This window comes from Calonectris borealis, chromosome 1, assembly GCF_964195595.1.
Source record: "Calonectris borealis chromosome 1, bCalBor7.hap1.2, whole genome shotgun sequence".
NCBI classification, from domain to species: Eukaryota; Metazoa; Chordata; class Aves; order Procellariiformes; family Procellariidae; genus Calonectris; species Calonectris borealis.
The window spans coordinates 122,460,835-122,487,221 of record NC_134312.1 but is presented as its reverse complement, the minus strand read 5'-3'; the positions used below and the strand labels follow the sequence as shown (position 1 = coordinate 122,487,221).

Genomic DNA, 26,387 nt, shown 5'->3' with positions numbered 1-26,387 from the left:
AGTTCCACTGCAGAACGTGGTGATATTCAGAACAGCAACGCCTAACACCTAGGCACACATCTAGCCCCAAGTATATGAGGAACCCTTGACTACAACTAACTCAAATATTTGGCTTATTTAACACGTATGCAGATGTTTGTTCTGTCACATCTGCAGCTTCAGAGAGAAATAATCTGCCCGAATCTCTTGCCCGAATCTCTACTTCTATTAGCACTACAAAGCCAGTCCATACAGGGACAAAAGAGAGTCCTTTTTATTCCACTGTGCCCATCAACGAAAGTAAGTGCAGTTTTCACCCAGAATCAAGGTCAGCTGGCAAAAGAGCAGTCATTCATCTTACACATGGCCATAAAAATAACTATGGTAGATTGTCCAGACAATCTAGATACTTTTGGGAGCCATTCCTACAGAGGGACCCTGCACATTCACTATTTAACTAGAAGTTCACCTTCCTATGTCAGGCTGTCTTAAACAGTCAATGCACAGGGTCTGCGTCACACTGATTCTCCACTGAGGGAGGGAAATAAATCTGGAAACAAAATGTTAGGTAGCAGCCCAGCTTAGCTCAGGAATTGGTAAGTTACCCCCATGGGGCAGGGACATTGTCCGAACTCTCTAGCAATGACTTCCAAGGGGATCTAGAGGATCCTTTTTACCACCTGGTAACACATATAATACAACCTAAAGTCTGATCACATGATAGCTGGAGGAAAAAAAGCCCTAGGGAAGCCCCAGCTATCCAGACAGAAGAAAAAGGGCAATGCCTTCACCGGATCTGCAGAGAACTGTGATTTCACTAGGAGTTGAATTATGTTCAAGTAAGAAGAAACAAACAAAAGCAAAACTGGCAGCAAGATGGAAACCTCCCTAAGCCCTTTCCCCCGGGTAACTTCAGGTAACATGATGAACCAGGGGCAAATCCCACGACCCTGCGTTTATTCTACTCTCCTGGTGGAATATACAGCCAAAAAGCAGCTTCTGTATAGGGACTGAAAAAAAAAGCCAGTTACTCATGTTCACAAAGGGTTTCACTAACTGAAGGATGGATACCTTGGGGTCCCAGGAAGAGGGAGAGGGACTATCTTCAAAGGGGAGAGGTAAAAAATCCAGATAGATACTGTATGGTCAAAAAAACCACTGCATAGCCCTGAACCCAAAGCTGGTTAGCAGGGAATGCCAACAGCAAGCTTAAACATGTGAGGTCCGATTGGCTTTAGGGAAAAGCATGAGTGGTTGGAGTTAAGGATGATAATGAGGAATCGCTGTCTTCCTCGGCTAGACGTAAGAACTCAGCTGGCATATTTGAAGGCCCAGAGCTGCCTTGCAAGACCTAAAAGAAAGTCAGCTTCCTAGAAATGTTACCCCTATGCCTACACCACCAAATACGAATATCTGAAAAACAGCAAGAGAAAACTTTAAATCTTCTGTTTAACTGTCCACTAACTGTAACTACTATGCTGCAGTAGTATTTCCACTGTGGCACTCAGCCATACAGAAGTTCAAAGTCTCACAGTACCTGGCTATTTGCACACATTATACAAGAACCACAGCCAAGAAAACTAAAGAATGAGTTTCAAGTTTGTACTTGGCAAAACAACTGCATCCCATTTGGAGACTACAGAGCTGGTTAGGCACAGCAGCTGGATCAAATTATTACTCTTTTATCTTGGATATTAAGGTGAGATCTTGGCTTGTATCTTCCACAGAGGAAGAAAGCCGAGTCTTCCTTGTTTTGGTTACCAAACCACCAAATAATTCCCCTCAGTGCTGGACTGAGAGAGCAGAGAGAACACTGCAAATCATGACACAGCTCTCCAAAACTGCACTTGGCTCAGACTGACTGCATTAGTCTCCCAGATTAGTAATAATTTTAAACGCATAAATGAACATAAACATTTAAACATCTTTATAACCCTTCTGCTTATCTGTGTTATGGCCTTTTATTGCAATTAAATGTTATATATTTGCTTTTAAGCAGATAAGGGAATGAAAAACAGGTAAGATACGATGCCTCTTGTCACTTATCCCTCTAAAATGTTAAACGTATTCATTAGTCTCCAAGGAAATGTCTTGGTTCATCTGTGTGAAAAAGGAAAAAAACCAAAACCACAACCAAGAGAGGCAGCTAATACTGCAGCCAAGATAAATTTACATACTTTTCTTTCCTGTCTTCCTCCACTGGTACATTTTTTTCTCCTTTGGAATGTATTTATAAACCTCTTAATTACTTTCAAAAACAAGGAAAAAAGAAAAGAATAAAAATTCCAGGCATACTAGAAGGGGAAAAAAACAAAAAAAATCCAAACCAAAAAACAATCTACCATTTAAGTATAGCAAGGCATGTAAGATTTCTTTGTTTTCCAGCCCAGAACATTCTGTTCTGAGGTTTGAGTTCGTCCTGTGGTGCTCTATGCAAAATTATTCCAAGTAGCTTCAGTATTTTATATGGGAAAAAGGAAGGAAGATCTAGTGTTTAAGGCACACGATGGGCAGGCAATCTGGTCCCAGCTGTGCCACAAAATTCACATGCAAACTCTGGCAGACAACCTAGTCTAAACATACGACTTAATCTTCAGCTACCAGGAGGCCTTCAACAAAACCAGAAATACAGTACCAAATTCTCCATTGGATTTTTTACAGCCGGTCAGTGTGGGGGTACAATACTATCAGTGTTAGGCATGAGTGGAGATCTTTTCTTTTTGTCCCACACTGCACAGGTGTGAATGATTGCATATGGGCGGTAGTCTGTGAAGAATCACATCAACGAGATATAATTATAATTTCTCATGTATTAGACCTACCAGCCAACCCAACCACCCACAACACACCCACTAAGTGGAAGTCCAAAAGCGTTTTGCTTAAAAATAAAAAGAAAAGAAAAGGAACAGAAAAAAAAACAGGCTATTTGTTCTGGAGCAGTTTCAAAGGTAGGATTTGGATGGCAAAGAAAGCACAATATATGCTTACCATTAACTTACAAATTAAAAACAAAAATGCAAATCACTGAAGAATTAAAAATGCACCCCCCAAAAAATCAACGATACAATAAAAAAAAAAAATCTTTGCACATCAGATGATGAGATGCTTCTGCAAACAATACAGTAAAATAGAATAAAAAGCACAGAATCTTTATAGGTTGCAGGACAGCTTCTTTTATTTGTACATGAAGCATGATGCCATTCAAGGGTGAGTCACTCTAATCATAAAAGTTCCTCACCAAGCAACATGACAAACTATTCTCCCAGGGGGACTGATTTAAAGCACATTTTCCGAATTTCAGGATTATCAGAGACTAAGGAAAGCTGAATTTTCTGAGCAGGAGTCAGCAGAATTAGGCCCATGGAACCTTACTAATTTAAAGACAGGGCAAAAAAAAGCAATAATGATTCACCAAAGAAAGCCTGTTAGTCATAAATTCTCTCTGCGTTGTATCTTTTGCTGACAAGACCAGGTTTAAAGATAAGGATGGGGAAAGAAAGAACGCCATGTCCGAAACCTCACACACTTTGCTACCCGTGCTCCCTTTGGTATATGACATCCTTTTAGAAACTGGAGTTCACAGATTTTGAAGCAAAAATTTGCCCTTCAGCTTTAATGGTGGTCACAGAAAGGGTTCTCATAAGATCTTGTTCTTGTAGGAAAATCAAGTTATCTTCACCAGTTCATCCAGCACGCGATTCCTGTGTATTGCGGCACTGCTGCAGACACAAGCCACAGCCCGGCAGTTTCTGTTCATTAATCCCTGCAGTGGCAGAGACTGCACATACATTCATTTGCAGGTACTAGTGCAGGTTTGTGTGCAGGCATGCGTAAATGTTCAAACTTGGAAAAGTCTTCCTATGAGGACTCCACATGTTCCTACACACCTCTCTCAAAGAGAAGGTGCAAAGCCACTGGGCTTAGAATCCATCCTTCAATTTAAGAAAGGGTAGAAAGGATTTCATGGATAAACTGCAGTGCTAGAAAACTAGACTTGTCACAAAAGAGAATATGTGCCCTTCCTTTCTTTTCCATTCCTTCCTCTTTCAGCCAAATGACCAATACTTCTAAATACAATCTCGTTTTACTCAAGCTTGGCAAGTGCCAAACACTTACTGTATTGTGATTTTTTTTTTGAAAGCTCTGCTCCCCAAAGTCATGAGGTTGTGCACCAATCTTTGGGATTTTTTAACACATTTACTAAGACAATCAAGATTACAGAAAAAACTTGATAATGTGACTCCTACCACCAGGAGACAAAATAAAAGTTCCAAATATTTTCAAGACTTGTGATCTTTGAGACATTTTTGGTTTTGGGATGTTCATTTAGGCCTTCCGGGGGGAGGGGCAGGGGAGGCAGAAATCACTATTTTGTTGTTCCTTCTACTATCTTCATTGTCTGCCAAACCTTGAATGAAGCACTGGTAACCTTTCTCCAGCTGTGATACTAATGAAACAAAAAAATCTTCCCTCTTTTCCTCTTTTCTGTTTTAAGAATCTGGTCATCCTATTGGTAATGTAATTTTCCTACCTTCAGAAACATTCCATTTATGGTCCAATAAAAACTCCATTAAGCACTTTTAACACCCTGTAAAGCTGATTTAACCTTGAAACTGAAAGCCAACAAACAACAGGTGCTTATCCATTTTGAGCGCCCAGTTATTTCACGTGAAAAAATTACTTCATTTCTGGAAGATTACAACAGCTTTACCCAGGTGTCAAAAACTAAACAATGAAAAATCCCAAACCCAAAAACTAAATACATTAAAGAAACATAAGTCATATCTAAACATCTCTTAAAAACATGAGAGAAACTTTGTACTGTGCCAAAGAGTACAAGCAGAATAAGCAGCTTTTTGCCTGAGCCAGGGAAGACCCCCACCCCTTGTTTAATTATTACCTCTTTCGTGCCTTTCCTCAACAAGCAGAGATGGCTTTCTAGCTACCTTTGAAACATTAATTTCTTCTTCCCAGGGTGATGCTAAATTCCTTCCAGGATAGGAACATCTTGTAACTTTCTGAAAGCTCCATGGAGCTCAACATAGTAAGAGAGGACAGAGGCTTCCTGGTCTGCTCTCTGTTCCAAAAATGTAGCAGTTTATTAATAGAGCTGTACCTGGCAGATACTAGGAAAGTATCTCAACTTTTGTCTTTTTTTTTTTGTCAGAAACAATTTTTGCTCTTTTGCAAGATGTTAAAGTCAGAATTTGTTCCTTGTTTATTTTTTAAGACACCCTTAGAATTTCTTTATCTAGAGTAGATCTCCCCTCAAACAACCTGCCATCACCATGACAGTAGATGTGTCTCTATTGATTCAAAAATAGCAAGTCATTTGGAGCTCCTTTATGGGTGAAAGGTATTGCTAAAATAAACTTAAATTTCAGCTTTCTTTTGAAAAATAAAGTCCTCTAGCACTGTGAGTGTTAGGAAGTCGAGAGGTACGATAAGAGTGCACCATGTTCAGGCTTAGAACCCAAATGTATTAACACCCCACTCCCCTCCTCCCTCCAGAATGTAATTTTAGGATAATTGCTAGCCTTCTGGGTGGGCACATAAAGAAATGAAACATTGCATCTAGCTCAGTATTCTTCTGATGTTTGGGTTAGTAATATGATTATGAGTGTCATAGGGCCACACTGCACAGAAAACAGTACTGAAGACTCTCCCATTCACAGGCCTGCCTGTAGATCACACAGCCGTTTGCTCACTCCCCCCCAGTGGGATGGGGGAGAGAATCAGCAGGGGGGGAAGGTAAAACTCATGGGTTGAGATAAAGACAATTTAATATGACAGAAAAGAAAGGAAAAATAATAATATGATAAAAGAATATACAAAACAAGTGATGCACAATGCAATTGCTCACCACCCACTAATCGATGGCCAGACAGTTGTCAAGCAGCGGACCCCGGGACAGCTTTTCCCCTAGTTTATATGCTGAGCATGACATCATATGGTATGGAATACCCTTTGGTCAATTGGGGTCAGCTGTCCCAGCTGTGTCCCCTCCCAACTTCTTCTGCACCCCCAGCCACTACTGGTGGGGTAGTATGAGAAGCAGAAAAGGCCTTGACTCTGTGTAAGCACCACTCAGCAGTAACTAAAACATCCCTGTGTTATCAACATTATTGTCATCCTAAATCCAAAACACAGCACTATACCAGCTACTAGGAAGAAAATTAACTCTATCCCAGCAGAAACCAGGACAGACGTTTTTGTGTTGTTTCACTGTCTGTGTTAATTAGATTACTAATTTTGCCTAACAAAAGAAACTCACACTCTGAAGTAGCAGAACAGGACATTACCGTGTCATATCATGTCCTAATCCCAAATCCAGACTCCTGTGAAACTTGAATCAAAACATGAAAATTCCATTTCTGTTCTATATCCTGGACAGATATATACTATATCCTAAATGTGAGTGAAAACATAAGACCGCTCTCCTTTCCACTGTCATGTTATGAGGTGAGCCACATGTTGAGTAGAGCTGAGTGACTGTGGAGTGGTATCTGAAGACACATGTAAAATTTTACCTGTGTGATTTGAAAACTGGACAGAGTTCACCGTATCAACTTCAAATCCCAAAACCTGTAACAGAACACAGGAATATTTCTTTTACTAACACAGTTTTGTCAGCATGTTATCAATATCACAAAACACAAGAAAGGATTCTTATTTCCCAGTGCATATTTAAAAATCTTGAGCATTGTTTTAAAGTGAAAGCTGAGGCAATATATATGCAACATAAACAAACAATGCAGCACTTTACTACAGCAGTAAACACAGAACAAAAGTGACACCAGCTACAGCACCAGAAAAACAGAGCTCTGGATCCTCAGGCTACAGTTCATCTGGGGGTAAGGACGGAGAGGCTGGTCCAGCAGCAATCACTGAAGCCCTGAAGAATGCCTTGGCTAGTCTTTCTTGCCAAGAAAAGCAGTCTAAATTTCAAGGTACTAAATTAATGCAAAATATGGAGGGAGAGTGCTATTAGTATTCCAGAAGGGCAACCTTTCCAAAAGGAGGACAGAAGAATCTTAAAAGGGATCAACATTATGAGCTATACTTGGATTTCACACGCAGTTTCTTTACAATTAAAAGAGAATAGAAAGAAATCACAGAGAATTAATTTGGGGCATGATTGCCTAGGCAATCAAAGGGAGACAGCTCTTAAAAATACAAAGTAAAGAAAGCCTAAAGCATGCTCCAAAAGCCACCTGCTACCTTGCGTGACCAGTAATCCAGATATTGAAATATCCAAGAATTTGCTAGTGCAATCAACAAACACATTCTTATTGCCCAAAAAGAGATAAATATTATGAAAATAAGAGCATTGAATCCGGAGAAAACTAATGAGGATTTTTAACCTGACAATACCTGCTTAATACAGACAGGCATTACTGTTCAGGCCATTTTTAGACATTTTTATCTGCCACGAAAGAAATTCTAATGCTACAGTGACATAACAGTCTGACATTTAATATTTGTTTCCACATCCTACTTGCTCTGAGTAAGAATTCTCCTCAAAAGACGAGCTGCTATATACGGCTCAGTGAGTCAGACCAGGAGATAATAGTAATGATGCATTGCTGTTTATGATTCACTTTCAGGCAATTTGCTAGGGAGGGGGAAGTGAACAAATGAAGCTTTTGCCAGTCACGTTTTTCACTGAGACGCACGCCTCTCCCCTTCCATCACGAAGGCAACCCGTTCACATATATTAAAAATCCCTGGGTGTATGGTGCCAAACATTAGGTTTTCCCTGTGCGTGTACCTTCTCTCGCACATGAAAGCCATTAAGTGATAAGTCCCTTATTTCAAACCCTGGGCCGTTACAAGATGGAGGTACGTGCTGCAACGGGTAGTTCCTTCTGCCTGCAGACGCTGCATTTCTGTCATTTTACAGGTCAGAGTCCACACAGGTCTTTGCAGAACAAGTCTCTTCTTTCAATATATAATACAGGTTTCTGTTCATTCCTAACCAGAAAGCAAAGTAATCTACGTTAATGATAGCCTGATCAAGGCTCTCAGCTTCTACCCTCATCCCAGTTTCTTGTTTCACTCTGGTGGATTTTATTTTAAAGACCCAGAAATGAAAGGGGTAAGAACATGGCAATGCTGTTATGACCTTAACCTTGATGCCTGCACATGCTCTTCAAAGAAATAAATGAGAATACTGGTCCTAACGAGACTGTCCTCCCATATTCAATTCCCTTCCCAGCAATGAGCAGACCTAAGAAGTTCTAATTTCCTTCAAACATCTTGGCAACAATTGTGAATTAATCCATTTTTGTGCAATATTTAGATCACATCTCTGCAACTGTTAAACACCTGACACTACAGAACACACTTATATGATTTACTAGCTAATCAGATTTACACCTAGTGCTTTAGGGAAAAAGAGTATGCACAACTGCTTGTAGGAAGGGTTGTTTCATAATACAGATAGGCACTGTACCAGCTAATGGTCACCAGAAAGAGCAGTCCTTTATTGTCTCCACCAGCACTAGCTATCACTTGATTTCTCAACAAGCTTTTCTGTAGGATTAGGGATTTTTGGTTTGTTTTGGCCAATTTACCTGCTTCAATCAGCAGAAGGGAAAAATACAAGGGAGGCCACCTCTAACCTGACACCTAGCTGCCTCCAACAGCTTAGCTGTACACTTGCTAAAGAGAGTTAAAGAAAGTGCTTTTGAATAGTTAAGGAAAGTCACAGACAGCTCAAATTCAGCAAATGAGCTTTCTCATCAGTGCAAAACAGGCTAAAAAGCCTTTAAAGGTCTCCCTAACAATCACCCAATGGTGTTAGTCTACTCTGCCACAGTTTCTAATTTGCCCTAAAGTTTTGTTTTGAATAAACGTACATGACTGTAATCTAACACACCCAATTACGCAATTCTCTAGTTGTGATTCAACCCTCAAAATAAGCCACGGTTGCTCTACTTCAAGGAATTTCCTTTTACAAAGATTCTTATCAAAACAGAGAGAGTAATTAAAAGACAGTGTGTCATTTAAAAACCAAAGTACAATTAAAACCCCTAATTAGTACTACCTTTGGAATGAGAGCAACAGATGTTGAGGTCTAGGCTTTAGTATAAAGTATTAAAATAATCAAAAAGAATGTTGAAGTCATGTTAAGCCAGTAGCATTTGCTACCAAGGCAAACTGCATTGAAAAGTCTCGTGGAATTTAAGGTCATCTGAAGATGACCTGAAAAGAGGGTATACTGAAGTGCTAAAAGCAGCTTTTGACTGCAATCATCTCTTCCATGGCTACAGAGAAAACCATGTCTTAATTTTGGTTTGCGTAGTTCATTTTAACAACCTGATTATTTAAAGTGGATAAGGAAACGTTAGCTTTTTCCTTCAACCAACGGTTAAAAAACAGTACTAGTAACTATCATCCTTGCATATCTAAAAGGACCATATCAGAAGCTGTTTCTGTTTCACTGAATGATGAGTACTTTCCCTGCTTACAAAGGGAGCTGTATTCAAAAGATGTCTTGTTAAATCTTTTTAATATATACTCATATTTTTAATTTCTTGGGCAGAGCTAACTAAAAGCACCGATTTTGAGGTTTTTTTAATTAAATTAAAATTTTCTACCCAAACCAGAGATTAAATAAATCTTGAATGTTTACCTACCTAATTAGAAATACATGATTTTCGTATGTACAGACCTAGAAAATTGAGATCGGAGGAAACCTATTGAATCAGATAAATCATACCAAAAGAAAGAAAGTCTATCTCTTATATTTGCACACAAAAGTACCAAATATCACCCGAAATTATGCATTTAGTTGGATATCAACTATTTTTCCAATGTCATAAACCAGTAAGAATCAACCTTTCCTTTGGAAAATGACTAGAAAGTACAAATTCAAAACAGGACTAAACTCAATTATTTATATCAAGTTTCTTGCTTGTTGATATGAAACACATTTAAATAACTTATTTTAATTAATGGATTTAAAATCAATCCACTCCGGTTACTGACATTTTTTCTACATACAGAAACAAACCTCTCCATGTTTCTGAAGTAAGTACATATATGCCAGTTAAATTGCCACCTCAACACCTTTCTTTATTTTGTGAGCAATCAAAATGCTGTCATTCATTAAAGACTGCCCATGAAACGGTAAATAAATATAAAGTGAGATCTAGACAGTAGTTTTGTGGCCTTCAGAGTCAATAGAGAACAACTTCAAGCTGGTAATGGTTTATCATGGTTCACTGAAGTCCGCAGCTGTCTCTACGCTTTGCTCAAAAAATACAGCAGAAGCCACAAGTAGCACTTTGCCAGGTCCACCCGTGGGACAAATGCCTTTATTGCAATATTGACAGTTTCACACTGATGCACCACTCTCCCTTTGCTTCCTGAATTTCTTTGCGTATCAGTCTGCTACTGATCAAGTCTACTTGCAAAATGACCCAATTTTGGGTGTTAAACCTGTCATTTTTCTGTGGGTGTATGCATGTATGTGTTCCTTGCACCTCTGTGTAAATAAACTGAAGGAACTCACTCCACTTGGATTTTGCCTATGCCAGAACTAACGCCTTCAGATCCTATTTGATTAGTGTGAGGACTGACCTTACTAAGAAATCCACAATAATGCTTTATTTATTGCTTCTCTATACCAGCTTGTAAATAGTTTATACCTGTGTTACTTCCCCTGCTCTCTATAGAAAGGGTCCTGTGGTGATATTCCTGCCTCTGGTTTTGGAAATGTAGGTTACAGCAGATACTCTGCAAGTTGTCCAGGCTCCAGCTGCCAGGGACACACATCATCTACGTTACCATTATCTCCTGTTTTGGATGATCTGGTCTCTCACAGGCCCTCCAGCAGAGAAAAATTTCTGGTTTCCATGCTCTCCCTCTGCTGTCATTCTGTATAAATATCATTTGCCCACAGAACTGCAAATCCTGGGCAAATCTAAACCCATAGCCAATTTGGATGGTAAGGATGATAAGCGCTCTTCAAAGGAAAAAGATAACTTGAGCACATCCTAAATCTCTTAGCTTCCAGTCTAAGCACATGTCAAACAATGTTCTTCTTAAGACCCAAACTAAGGTTGCCTATATCACATCATATAGTGACATTTACTGCGATTGAAATCTCAAAGGAAAATGGGCGATGCCAACATATTTTTTAAGTATCTTCAAGCAAAGGAGGCAGAACTGTTACATTTCTAAAAATAAATCGCAAAACATCAAAACCGGAGGAGTTTTGTATTTAGGAGGCATGGCTGGCAGGTCTGAATTACACATTTCAGAAAAATATTTTGAAGGTTATATCAAAATACACACACGGAGCAGAATGCATTTCAAGAAACAGCTAGCATGAAACACATACTCCAACATCATGCACAAGATCAAACTGGGCTTAGTTCTTCCTCACAAATAACTGAAGGAAAGGGAAAAACGTCGTCCAGTTCTTCCCAGAGTGCAGAAAGTGCTATCCCAGCCTTGCAAAGAGAAGGTGCATCACCCGTGCAGGCACCTAGTCTACAGAACTATTAAAATGCACATCTTGGAACTAGCAAGTGCTCAAGGGAAAAATCAACACACAAGGAAGGAAGAGACTTCAAAATACATGGACATCCTCTAAAGGTGTTGGCTCTTTTTGGAAAACTGGACCAACAGCCTAGTTTTCCTCAAAGCACAGAAGTAATTTAAACTTATATCCAGCCATCAAACCACAAATAAGAAGCCAAAAAATTTATCTCCTTCAGGATTCAAATTTTACAAATGATACCAATTATTTCACCAGTAGAACAACCTAAAGACTTAGACAGATAGAAAATGTCTTGGGTTATATAGGTTATATATATAGCTAGATCTCAGTTCTGGTTCACCTCTAAAAATGCAACCTTTTGGACTTAGCCACTGTGTTAATGCATGAATTAGAGCTTTGTTTAAAATTTACAGTCTCTCTTCCTCACCCTTCCAGAAAACATTTCAGTCATACATATACTGAAACATGCTATTTCTTCACCACAAAGAACTAGTACCTAAGATTGTTAGAAATGAAAGATTACAAACGTACATTTCCTTCAAGAGGACAGCCTAAGTTGTGCCTGTTATGTAAAAGGGGAGAACTGTAAAACAAGAGAAAGAAAACTATTCCACATTATGGGAAATTGAGTGTAGCAACAGAGAAATTAACAGGAAGATTTTGAAGCAAATGCAACATCTCAAATTCAGTTTTAATGATTGCTAAGCTTTATGTTTGTATTTGTGTAATCTACATTATGTACCATGGTCTGGAGACAAATAAAAGGATTCATTTTTACCTCGTGATCCTTTTTGTTATTTGATTGTTAACACCACTTGAGACTGAAAACTGTTAATTTCAAAGACTAACTCTGCCTCAGAGTAAATATTAATATAAACTCTCATTTAATGATTTTATTTACTCTGAGAAATGCTTAGAGAAATGTGAAAAGCTGTTACTGAACTGCTTCTGTTTAAAATCTGTATTGTAGCTTCACAATGCTTCTGCAAGGAAAAAAGTAGATTTTCAAAAGGATCATACACTTTACAGAACTCAAGAAGTTCTTCTTTTTCCTTGCTTGATTCAGTCTGGGGGGGAAAAAAGTTGTTTTTTTTTTTTTAAAAAAAAAGATATAAATATCTTAAACCTCCTGAGTGTGCGAGAAAAACTGTCACTTGAATTACTTGAACTTCTGAACTGAACGTTTTATTGCTTTCCTGGGTACTAAACATTAGAAACAAACAAAACAAACAATTTCCATGCATTATATGTACATATTTAGAGAAGGAGAGGTTTAGAGCAGGCTGAGAGAGATGCTGCAGAATCGCTATCCTTGGAGGTTTTCAAGACCCAAGAGGACAAAGCCCTGAGCAACCTGGTCTGAACTTAGTGCTGACCCAGCTTTGAGCAGGAGGCTGGATTGAGGACTTCCCGAGGTCCCTTCCAGCCTGAGTCACTCCATCATTCAATGATACTGCTACATATAAAAAGCTCAGCTTTACCTGTTGTAGAACTCCACGTGTAAAATTACACAAAATATCATTACCTGCTACCCATCCTAAAGTTCTGGTTGTAACGATAAAAACCAGTGGTATGATATGTTTACACTATTACTCATGCCTTGTCAGTAAAGATATTACGTCCTTTGCTGTTAAACCGTCAGTGGACCAATTTAACTAGAATGTTTGAGTTCGTACTTAATTTGGGCAACCTTAGAGAACAATGACCTAGTTCTACAAGAATGAAATTCAACTAAAAATACCTCTCTGTTCTACAACATGGTCGATACATATTTCCCTTTTTGGGCACTGGGTTTATGCCTCCGGTGGCATTTCATTTTAAGGTTTGAAACTAAAATCACAAAGCAGTACTGCAGCTCAAGTTAGAGGAAAAATCTGGAACAATGAGTGAAAGGCAGAGTAGGCGGGGGGGGGGAGGGGAAGCAGTGTGAGGAAAAAAAGAAGAAAAAAGATTGTATAAAACGAGACTTTGTAAACTGTATATATGGTTCTTCCATGGTATTTCTGTGCCCTGATACATATTCACAGGTTGCTATCCGTACTTCATGAAACAAAGCTGAGACCTCCATCCAAACTCTCCAGTTCCTTCAAAGTTCTTAATTTTGGAAAATGTTAGCTTTACCATAGCAAAACACATCAAAACCAATTTCCCCAAGTGAGCCCACAAACTGAACGGTTTGTAAACCACAAATCCAGAAAATATCAGAGGTTGAAGTTGCAAATCAAGCTCAGCCAATCATTCATACAAATTCTTTTACTGTGACCACAAGATACCCGATTTCTTGTATGCATAATTAAGAGTTTCACACTCAGATCTGAGCTACTAATGTGCCACAGGTGAAAATCTCACTATATAATTTGTTTGTTCACATCTCTAAAAGGTGAGTTTACCTCCAAGGGAAACGCAGTTGACAAGAAAAGGGCTCCGGCTAAGAAAGAAGGAACAAGATTCTGCTAACCAGGAGAAGAGAATCTTTGACAGTCCACTTTTGAAAGCAGGATTTGACTTCCATGCATCTAGTTCTCCCCAAAATAAATGCAGCATTGTATTATAACATTTAACTTCCTTGCACTTCAACTCTTCGCTTTGTAGCAAGATACTCGCTTTGTAAGTAAAGTTTATGAAAAAAGGATGACTCTGTTTCAATTTATATTCAAATGATGAACCATCCAAGCCAGGTATGTCCTGTCCTTTGTGCCAATGGATGGTAACAGACTGATGAATTAGAGCAAAGTAGCAGTAAATATTAAGAATAGTGAGAAGGTTAACACAGATTAGACAAGTGAACGAAAACCATCCAGATAGAGCCTAAAAAGGCAGCAGAGTGAATTATGTGTAGGATTCCAAATCAAGGATTCAGGTATGTAAACTCAACTGTGCTACTGATTCATTTTCCTTTACTGGGCAAGATCAACACGCAGGTATATTTTCAGAAACAACCACTAATTTCAGCTGCTTTCCTACTCAATGACTAAACTGTGATGCCTAGGAATGATTCATGAAGCCATGAAACCCAGGCAGATCTTACTGCTTTCACTTAGAAGCGGTGGTCAGGCTTGTCTTTATTGCAAGCTGGTTCAGACTCTAACCTACGCTCCGCTAAAATCTCTTGCCTGAGTTTAGGGTGATTGTCTCTGCAGAGAAAACATGTCCTTGCGGAGAGCCTGAGAAGCAAGGAACCATGACAGATATTAGGATGCTGTTTTAAACTGGTTCTAAAAGAGTATATTACCCTCATACTTTTTACTGTACGCACTCATCCTCCTGGTAAAAATAAGCAGTTAGTGCTACTGAAGGATTTCTCAGCTAGCTGCACTCTTGATCAAGATATCTAAGTTCTAAAGCACAGGAAGATCATCACAATCTGACCTCCAGATCATTTTGTATTTCCAAACCCTTTCTAACCATTGTTCTGTCATTTAAAGAAGTGGAAGGAAGGCATCCGGAAAACGTGGTCTATCATCCTGCTATCTTAAACATAGCAGTACTACAGATTTCAGTGACAGAAGTTGTAAAAAATAAATGCTGTTTTGAATACCGTACATTTGCCTCCTTAAAGCATTAAAAGTATAAGTCTTCATAGAGCCCTGTGAACTGGCCAAGTGTTATGCTCATGTGAAACCACATTACCAGTAAACAGTGACAAAGCAGGACACCATCACTCTGCAAAGCCTTGTGCTTAAACTAGTATCACTTGAACTCAGATGTAAAAGCCCATGTCCTGTTCCTCATACACAGAGCAAGAATACAGCTAGGAACAAGACACTGGTCCTTCCCCAGCTGCCAAAGAACAGCTTAGGGAATTTATGCTGTGCAGAATCAATTATACTGCATTATATGGACTCTATCTGTATGCTGCCATGATCTGTACAGTACTGCATGTAATACGTGTGGTCTTGTACTTTGCTTTTCAGAACACAGACCATACCACTTGCGGCTGCAACAACTACAACAGACTCAAAACAACTCTATTTTTCTTAACAAATTAATGGCTTTTAATGGAAGTCTTCCAATACACTCAAAACAAAATGTAGTGTTTAATTTTCAAAAGTTAATGGAAGCACATGACAAGCATAGGGGTGCTACAGAAAAGAAAAAAAAAAGTCCTCAGCTTCAAGAGCCAGTCAAGCTTTCCAAGTAATGGGGAAGTGCTTTGATTTCTATCATTTAAAGCACACACTAGCATTTTAAAAAACAGAAATGAATATTTAAGAGCAAATACTACATCTCTAATATGTACACACAAAATACAAACAAACGCATGCACAATTTTTTATTAAGCTTAAGAACATGTGAAGTTTATCCCAACACAAACATCTTAACTGTGATGATGAATTTTAATTAACATACTTAATAATTGCCTAATTACAGTCTTACTTCTCTGCCTCCACAAACACCGTTAGCATATGGAAATTCAACAACAAGGTGAGTTGGCATAAGGTACTTGAATAAATGGATCTGGGCCAAAAAAAGAAGCTAAAAGCAGACAGGTATACTAACAGCGCATCCGGTGCCCCATGCAAGGAGAAAGCATCTCAAAAGTATTAATCAGTAGCCCACCAGAACCATGACTATGTACTGAAAGGAAAACAGTTGCCCTGTACAAGGCACACTGATTAACTCCAGAGGGCCTTTATCTCAGAATACATGACAGCAACACCAAACCAAAGGCTTGAAGAGCCCCACTATATGATCAAATTTCAGAGGACCTCTCTCCTCATCCAAATTTAGATCACAGCTGGCTTTATTGCTATTAACAGGACACACACATGATAGGCCCTATATCAACAGGAAAATTACTCTTGTAGCAATGTAACACTGACAGATGCATCGGTTAAAGGACAAAGTTTTATAGCATAAGGACATCTATAAACAAAGGGGGTTACAGAGACTTAAACAGACACAATTTATGAAGAATTTTCAAGAAATCTTGTGGTAAGTCCCCAAACTGCTGACTTCTGGCAGAGCATGTGTACAATCCACAAACTGAATTAGCCAGTAATACCTGTATTTGTCTACAAAAACCGCCATATCACATAAACCAAAACCATTCCATCCCTTCCAGGTTTTTCAGATATATTAAATATGAGCTTAATTGAAAGTCATTAACAGAATTAATTTTAATGCCACAGTTAAAATTACCCTGTCAAACAAGGTAATGGAGATTTTGGTTTTTTTTTTTTTTGCTAAGCAATGACAGCAATACTTTCCAATAAGAAAGTCTCTGCATCAGGCCATGAAACACTCTATGTATCCATTGTATTACAAGTGGTTTGCATGTATGTGATGATGTTTATGTACTACAGTTTGGAACTTTACCTTACCCAGCCATCACTGTAGTTCCAGTGAACATTATTGCTCCACTGTATTCGTCTGGACATGGAACAGAAACATATTTTAAAAGGCTGAATTTCTGTAATCAAATTAATTTGGAGGGGGAGAAAGAGAACGGATTTCCCAGTTGCAGCTTGCACCTCTCACTGTGTGCCAGCTCTTTCACTTAACTGCATCTCCTTCCATTTGATACTGAATCAAAAAACATACATTGTATTGGGTGTAGATAATTAGAACACAAATTCAGGTTGAGAAAAGGCATGTCCTCGCAATTAGTGAAGCAGGCATAATTGCTAGCGTGGGTTGATAAACCGAACTGAAACTGCTATTGACTAACCCAATCTCTTTTTTCTCCTTCTGAGCTTTTAATAAACCATACCAAGTAGATAGAACTCTGTATGTATAATATAGCTGTATTTTAGTGCAGCATCTGATAAAGCACTGCAAAGAAATATCGGGGATGTTGTGCCAGGATAGAAATACAAGAGCAAATAAACTAGCTTAGGAGCAGGGATGCTGGAGATATTGCTGGTGATTCATTAATCCAGTGTCAGGTACCAAATAGGCCACCTCAAATTCTGAGGTTAGAAAGAGACAATTACAGAACAGATAATAAAAAAAATACAGCACATGACCTTGAGGGAAAACAAAAAAAAAGTTATTTCACCAGCGACAAAGACACAGCAAACACAGGAAAGGCTACAACAGATATAAAAGAATAGTATTTGGATAGCCTCTGATACTTGTTAAAAAAAACTACAAAATACACTATACAAGGACTATACAAACAATACACAGACACACACACACACACAAAAAAAAAAAAATCAAGAATATACGAACAAACTACCTGGTTAGAACTGCTCACTCTAACACTAAAAAAAAAAAAAACCAAACTAAAAAAACCCACAAACCACCATGCCTTTCCCTACCTGAACCTACCTTTCACCTCAACTTCTTGTACTCTCAAGTCAAACTCCAAGCATCTCAAACTGTTTTCTCTCCTTCCCAACTTAGCTTTCCAGTTACAAAAGAACATAAATGAGAGGAAGCTAGGTGTGGAGGAGTCTGGGATATTTTTTATATGCTGCAGCCACATTTATTTGATGCTTCATCATTGCTCTATGGCCACAAATTCTCAGGTCCAATAACAACTAGCCCCACATCAGCAAAAACAAGACAAGATGATCACCTCAGGTAGCCTAATGCCTGTTTTGAGGGACACTTCCTCTTCACCTCTGATCACCTGCATACCAATTTTCAGGATTTACAAGCTGACTTTAGCACTGGACACCACAGAGGATACTGAAGACTGGAGCAAAAAACAAATGCCTCTCTCGTCTGCCAGAGCAGACTGCAATTTTTGTCAAACTGCTCTGGCAAAATTGGTACTTACTGAGAATTTGCAGATGGGCTGATCTCACTGTAACATCATGACCATCTGAACAGAAAAGACTAGAACAGCCTGAGACTGCAGTCAATTGGTTCTCAAATAGTTTATTTCTTGATTTTTCTGAAAAGGCTCGCAATATAAGTATATATCTGAAACATGATCAGGCCAAATTCAAGATAAGGATAATAGTGCCTTAAAGATGCTCCTCCAAATAAGCCTTGGAGACACAGGTATGCTTCAGAGCAAATACCACCAGGTCACTCAGTTTTACTTTCCACCCTGACAGACTAATTGGTATGCATTGCTAACTATTCAATGCAAGATACTAAGATGACATAAAATACATGCCTTTATCAAAATTCCCTCTAAGCCGTTTTGTTCAGCACTAAGAAATTCCTTGGTTTACATCATCAGCTTTTTTTCATAGGCTACTCAGACAAACAGCCTCTTGTGCCTGTAAGACGCACATGCTCATCGCCATTACTCTATGCATTACACCAGTTCAGTTCAGGATCGACCCGACTGCAGAGTCAAAAGATTTGTGGTATAGCTGCTCTATTAACCTTCCTATGGGCAGGAGGTCATTCCTTCCATCTAGGGTGGGATCAAGTGATGGATCTGCAAGACACTGATTTGTAAGGGCTAAGGTAATGAAAGACAAGGAAATAACAGCTTCTGTTTCCCCCTTCATTCTTCCCACTAAAGGACAAACATAAAAAAAAGGAGAACGAGATGGTGCTGTGGGTGTCAGACTGCCTTCCGCTCAAGAAATACGTTTTCCCCCCCATCCTGAGACTCTGTTTACTGTTAGGTAAAAGAGACTTTAGATACTAATTTCAGTATCTAAAGATACTGGAGAAGTTGCGGTTCACATATTCTTTTGAAGAGTTATAAAATCTGCAGGTTCACTGCAAATTTCAGATTCATCATCTTCATGCTGCTTCCTTCTACACTTGGATGTAATTTGACAAGAACACCATACTTGTCACTGCAAACTCCTGCCAACTGGATTCATGCACAGTGCTACACAAGGAAGTTTACAAACACTGACTAGGAGAGGCAGACATATACAGCAAGCAATAGGTCCAACAGGAATGGACTTAATCTCTTGTTTGTTTTAGTGAGTGAAATGCTGAGGGCAGGGGGGGAAATCCCACACCACATTCTTTTCCTCTAATTTTTATTTTATTTTCATTTTTAATCCTGCTGTTCATATTTTGAATAGCTAGCCCTCTAACCGCCAGTCCATTAGCAAGGCATGGCAAGCACATTACATCCATCTAAGGTGGAGTCATCCTACAAGAAAGAGATTTGTTTTATCCACAACATGTGCTTTATTCGGCCTTCTCAGGTAGACTCTGAATGGATCCCACTCTCCTACCAAGGCTTTAGATGTTAAACTGCAAGATAACAGATGCCTGTAAAAACGGAACAGGAAACAACTCCCTGAAAGAGGTACCACGTTATGTAAAGATCACACCAAAGCTACCGCAGGGAAAGAATGAAGCTTCTAGAGAACACTTAAATGTCTCACCAATTCCTTCAGAGCAAGCAGATGTCTTAGATAAGAGCAAACTTTGAGGAATGTTTCCTTCAGTGGATGCCAGGTGCAGGAGCCTGGGGCTTGCTCCTGATCTGGCACCTCCGTTATGCCAAAAGAGCTGCCTGTGGGGCCGAGTAGGGAACTGGATCAGGAAACTGACTCACAAGATAAATAAGCATTTTCTTCTTTTCCCTCTGTCAAGTTATTTATAACCTGGATGGCTTCTCAGAGCAATTTACCACATGGCCTCACAAAATGACTTTCCTTGAAGAGTTGAAGTGGACAGCAAAACAGTACAAGTGGAAGAACCAGCCGATAGTGGTAAGGGAAGAGCAAGAGTTTCTCAAGCTGGCTTTGCTACTGAAGCCAGCAGATCGTGAAACTATACCCTAGAGGAGAGGTGACGATATAAAATCTCTCAAATTTGAACACTAAGTTGCCATATATTTCTTTGGTCGTTGTATGAATGAGCAGAGGCACAATGTTACTTCCACCGACTACAGTGAGAACAGAAACAACCATCCCCAACATAAAGCTACCAGCAATATTTGACTACAAAAGGAATGAGCTGTGACACAGGTTGTCACTTGTGCTGGTCCACAAACAGCAACAACAAGTAATTAATGTGCTGCAGGAAATACTATCCCTGCTGGCCTCAGTTTTAACCATTTTTTAAACATTTTTCTCCATTTCTGTTAGCTGCTCGGAGTGTCTGATGGTTTCCACAGGTAACATGGTGCCCACCCCTATGAGACAGGGTGCCCATAGGGTGCCCACCCTATTCTGCCAGAAAAGTGAGAGTAACCATGGTGAAGAGCTGGACGGATGGAAAAAGAGTTTTCCTTCAGCCTAAACTTGTTCAGTAGTATTCATCACCCAAAACAAATGCTGTAAAATACATGAAGATAGACAGATTTATAAAAAAATATATATATATTTTAATTTATTAGATTCAGGCTAAACTTTCTTAAATGCATCACCATAAACTCTGGCACATAATTCTGCAAAAACTGTATCAGATTTTGAGAATTTAGCCAACATTTTTTTCTGTAATAACTTATTTTCTTTTTTTTCCTTTTCCAGAAGATGGGGACAGAATTAGCACGTACATGAGCTATGAACAAACACAGTAAAATTCAGGGAGAAAACAAATAATTTAGTGTTAACAATAAAAAAATAGAGAACTATTAACGGGAGTATGAAAGACAAGATACTTGGCTTTATTAGCTAGCAATCTGCCAAATAAAGTAAGAGAAAAAATGTTGCCTTATTCTGATATTGTGGGACAGACCAGCACTTCACTACTTCGGCAGTTTCAAGTATGATGACCTAATGAATGCTATTCTTGAAGCTTGTCATGGATTCCTCCCTTCAACTGATTAATGTCATTGATAGCTGTGTCATCCTTGCTTGGGATTTCCAAACAGATCTTCTTCTGAGAGGTAAAACATGACTGGACCCCGCAGTGGGGAGAAGGGGAACAATTATGATCAGACTGGAAAGGTTTTGCTGGTCAGGAAAACCATTTACTTCTGTTTTCAGAAACAACTGCATCTACAGATCAGAAAGTGGCCCTCCAGCTTTGGCTTTGCCACAGGGGAGACTCTTACCTGCGACGAGCGAGGGAAGGCAGGCAGTCGACTCAATGTGAGTGATAAGGCCAGCTTCAACTTTATTGTAAAACCCTACATATATTTATACACTAAGTTCTACCTTATGCACACTTGTCTCACAATCATTGGCTTAGGTCTAAAAATTACATTATCATATTCCTCCTACTTTCGGTTACTGCTACGTGGTCCGGGTTCCATCCTGTTTTCCTTATACTGTACTTTCTCAAAGTTGCTTATCTGCACAGAGCAAGGTCAGCATAACTTTCTTTTCTCCCTTGTCAGCATGACTCAGAATTTTCCCACCGCGGCCTAGTCTGGCTAACTTTCTCCAACATTTCCCCCTTTTTCTTTTTGGACCACCAATACATTGTGGTTCATTTTTACAACATTATCTAAAATACAGTGATATGCTATTTTTACTATAACTATAATTGTTAATAAAATACCAAGCTAGCGCTTGCGCAGTGCCTATGTTAGGCACTAGGGAAGCAAATACATTGGCTGTGGTTGACCATAATTCTATATTGTAAAAGGTGAAACAACAGTCCAACCGGTGGTATTAACAAAAGGGTTGTTATCATCAGTGCGGCTGCTTATGCCGATCAATGACTGAAAGGTCTGGGCCTGTGCGGCAAAGCGGCTAAAGCTGCCAAACACAAAACATGTCTGAGTAGTAACATTATCAGTTGCATTTCCAATTTTTTCTGACCCAAAAGGTCAATTTCTTGGGGGTCCCAAGGGAGAGTATGATTTAGGGCTCTTATTAGTTGTACCGAGCAATTTGCTACAGTAACATTTATACAATTAACTGTTACAGACGTCCAATTATCAAAATCTCTGGCAATAATTTCAGGAAAGCCTATCAGACATGTTTTAAAGGGCTCAGTTGCCGTAGCTGAACTCAGGCAAAAATCTGTCATCCCAGTTTTATTTGCCCACGCCACCCATAAGTTCGCACGGCTGGGCAACGGCATCGCTGGGATCAGTACAGACAGAGCTGCATTGATCATCATCAGCAACAGCAGCTTTGGTCCAGCGGCTTGGAATCCACTTCGGCCCTGTGGGAGTAAGTACACACATATAACCTCTACCCATATACTTCACTTCTGCTGGACCTTTCCACAGTCCGGTTGCTGGATCTCTATACATAACGAAAACTGGCTTGTCATCCTTATTTTCTTTAGGATAACCATGCACCCATGCTGGTGGCTCTTTCTGATCTGCAAAAATACATAAATGATTTAGCACAAAAAGAGTCTTAACAAGTCTTTCTTGTACATCTGAGATTTCCCTAAATTTTTGCAAATATTGTTTCAGCGTTTGATGCGCCCTTTCAATGATAGCTTGTCCCGTGGGTGAGTGCGGAATACCAGCAGTATGTCGCACTCCCCATGTTTGGAAAAAACGTTTCACTTTGGCGCTTATGTATGCAGGGCCATTGTCAGTTTTTATCGTTTGTGGCACTCCCATAACTGCAAAACAACTAGTCAAATGTCGCATTACGTGGAGTGCTCGTTCTCCTGTTTGTGCCGTGGCCCATATAAATTTGCTATAGGTGTCAATCGTAACATGTATATATCTCAGTCTGCCAAAGTCAGCAACGTGAGTCACATCCACTTGCCACAATTCTCTGGCCTCGAGTCCCCTGGGATTCACGCCGATTCCGAGACCAGGCCCATGGTGGCTACACGTAGGACAGGCCCGCACAATCCCCTGTAAAATGTCCATAAAATATCCATAAATGTACACAAAATGTCCACTGCGTTCATTTAGTCCATCACTTTGGGCTCCATCTGTTATGGTGGTCACTCAGGTCAGCAGAGGTGGTGCGTTGCGTGGAGTTACTGGGCACCAAAGTTGGCTCAGGTCGGGTCACTGCTGCACTTGCGCTGCTCCTTGTAAAGTTTGTCCTCCGTTGGTTCAGGTGGTTCCTGCTGCTTGGGCATGGGCTTATCCACAGTCACAGACGCCTCGGGGCGTCCTGTCCCGCATGGACTCAGCCACAGGTCACAGTCCCTTCGATTCGAGTTCACGCTGCAGTTCCAGCCTGTCCAGCACAGCAGCACAGAAGCAGCAGCGATGCCCTGGCCATCTGCCGGCCCAGGCGCATCCCCATTGCTGTTATCAGAATGTTCCCAGGCACAGCACAGTAAGACGATAAGCAGTGCAGCAGTACAGCAAGCAGCGAGAGCAAAAAAGCAGCCACTAACGAGCACAAGACTCTAATACACATTAAGGCAAGCAAGCCCCATGGCAAGCACAAGAGCCTGCGAATTAATAGCTAAACAGCAGTAACAGCTATAAATTCAATCTAGCACATTCCAATCAAACGTGTCGTTATCTTGAATTGTAGTCTTTGGTTGCATTCCGGTAAATATCCATTCTAATACTCTCACAGTCTCCCCCTTTTTCTTTTTGCACTGCGTGAGTGCACCAATAAAATGTGTGGGGCCGTGCAAAACGGTTAAGTCCACAGGTAAGTCAGGGTCAATACGATCCACTGCTCGGTCAACGATGTGGGTACTGAGTTTTTGAATCACAATCGATAAGTCCTGGTAATATAAAAGCCCTTGGAGACCACTGGATGATCGCCCCAACAACAACGCTCCATGAGATTGTCCATTGATAACTATGGGCCCTTTAATTCCTGTAGCAATTTTTCGCGGCCGGTCGTCAATTAGCGTGACATCTACTGCTGTTGCCAGATCCAGTCCGAGGCTCCCCCTGGTTGCTGGTCGAAGCTGGGTTGCTGGTCGAAGCTGGGCAATGGCGTCTGGTATCTCTGCACTGTCGTTTGGTTGGGGGCTGCCGTTGGCCTGAAGGTGACCGGAGCCGCGATTGGTGTCGGCGCGCTGCGGCTCTTGGCGCTCGGTTTCCCGTTTCCCGAATGCCGGCAGACCGTAGTATTATGATTATTCATTTGACAGTTCTGGCAGCTCCCGACATTGTCGACGCAGATGTCCTGGGTAGCCACATCGGAAGCACTTATACTCTCGTCGGCCAGTCGTCTTACTTCGGTGGGCATCCGGAGGCTTCAGTGGGGCAAGAGCTGCAAACGCCTGTCCCTGCGCCTTGACTAATTTTTCCCCTAGTTCTCTGATTGTTTCAACTAACATGGCTTGAGCTCCTACAGGAACTCTACTCATTCGCTCTAACATGACTTCTATGGTGGCGTCTAAGGGTAAGGTAACAAGAATGCCCTTCGTATAAGTATTACAATTCTCTAATACACACTGTCTCAGCAAAGGTCCTTTCATAAAATCTGCCATATCTGCACGGTCAATAGCGTCTGTGACTCTATCTACAAAAGATGCAAAAGGCTCCTCTCTTCCTTGTTTAATTGACATATATGAGGGAGGAGCTGGTGTAGTTTTAACTTTCTGCAAGGCTTCTCGTGCTAATTTCATAGATTCTAACAACACGTCTGGGCCAGTTTGCATCTGCATTTCTACAGAGGCAAAAGGACCTATACCCATTAGTTGTTCTACAGTTACTCCAGCTAAACGATCATTTGGGGCTCGGGGCGAGTGCGCAGATATTTCACAAAGTCTTTGCCAGTGAGCTTGCCAAAGTAATTGTTGTGATTGCTTCAAAATAAGCCTCATTATGTTCTTAATATCTTCTGGACATAGCATTCCGCTACCCCAGATATAGTTTAGCATTTGCCTTGCAGGCTCACTATGCACTCCCGATTCATTAACCGTGTTTCGCAATTGATTTAATATTTTCCAATCTAGGGCCTGATGCACCCCAGTCATAGCCCCCGCGTTATCTACCTGGTAGATTACCGGGAAGGCTTGAGGGCTAATTTGATCTAATAAATCAAAATCTTTTTGCTCAACAGCTTCTCGTGCTATTTTGTCCCAACCAACCCGCACTAAACGCGGCTGTTGATAAGCTTGGGACGGGGGGTGGGGGTGGGGGGGGTGGGGGGGTGGGGGTGGGGGGGTGGGGGGGGGTGAGGGGTGGGGGGGGTGGGGGGGGTGAGGCCTTTAGAAGACTTTCAGCTTGAGCAGTCTCCTGTCCGCTACCGTCTACCCTCTCATTTTCACTTGGACCCTCCCCCTCCCTTTCCCCCGGCGGTGCGGAGGGACAAGCCCTTTCTGTCGGCGGATCAGGAGGGGGACGAGAGGGTCGGCAAACAACGGGAACAGGAATTCCCGAAGGCGGAGGTGAAAAGTAGTCACCCCCTGCTATGAGACGTCCAGCGGCAGGATCGGACTGCTCAAGCCGATCTGAGGCGGCTGTAGCTATTCGCCTTTCAGTTTTATATCTTTTTATACAATTAATAACATCTCTCCAAGATTTCATTAATTTTGTTGCTGATTTATCATCATCAATTACTAGATCCCACAAACAATCTCCATAAAAACGCCACTCGTCTACTTCAAACATACTTTCAGGGTTTTTAAAAAACCCTTTCGTTTTCCCTAACGCAATTAAACCAGCCAGGTCTTTTAATTGGCTTACTCCCCGCTCTTCTAAAAAGCGTTTTAAAATATCGAAGGCTACCTCTACTTCCATTGCGCGCTTCTCCTGACCCTCTTAATTATCCGGTCGTTTGCAGCCTTTTCCCACGGGTAGCCTTCTATCGGACGGCGAACCCCTTCTTAATTATCCTGGGTTCAAGCACGGATCAGGCACGCCGCGACAGCGTCTACTGATCTTCTGCTCCCTGGTCGCTGCTACCAGTGCTTCTCCGATCTCGCTGTCCGGTGGAAAACAGGGATGGGGGGTCCCTGTTCGGGCGCCACTTGCGACGAGCGAGGGAAGGCAGGCAGTCGACTCAATGTGAGTGATAAGGCCAGCTTCAACTTTATTGTAAAACCCTACATATATTTATACACTAAGTTCTACCTTATGCACACTTGTCTCACAATCATTGGCTTAGGTCTAAAAATTACATTATCATATTCCTCCTACTTTCGGTTACTGCTACGTGGTCCGGGTTCCATCCTGTTTTCCTTATACTGTACTTTCTCAAAGTTGCTTATCTGCACAGAGCAAGGTCAG

General features: G+C 40.6%; 1 protein-coding gene across 2 annotated transcripts in view; it reads right to left on the bottom strand.

Annotated features, from left to right (window-relative positions):
* The window catches only part of PDXK (pyridoxal kinase), a 53,787-nt gene that overhangs the window by 19,826 nt on the left and 7,574 nt on the right, over window positions 1–26,387 (bottom strand). For both annotated transcript variants that reach the window (XM_075173592.1, XM_075173602.1), the window contains exon 2: window positions 6,510–6,564. In XM_075173592.1, the coding sequence (XP_075029693.1) occupies window positions 6,510–6,564 (55 nt within the window). The remainder of the gene's footprint in view (window positions 1–6,509; window positions 6,565–26,387) is intronic.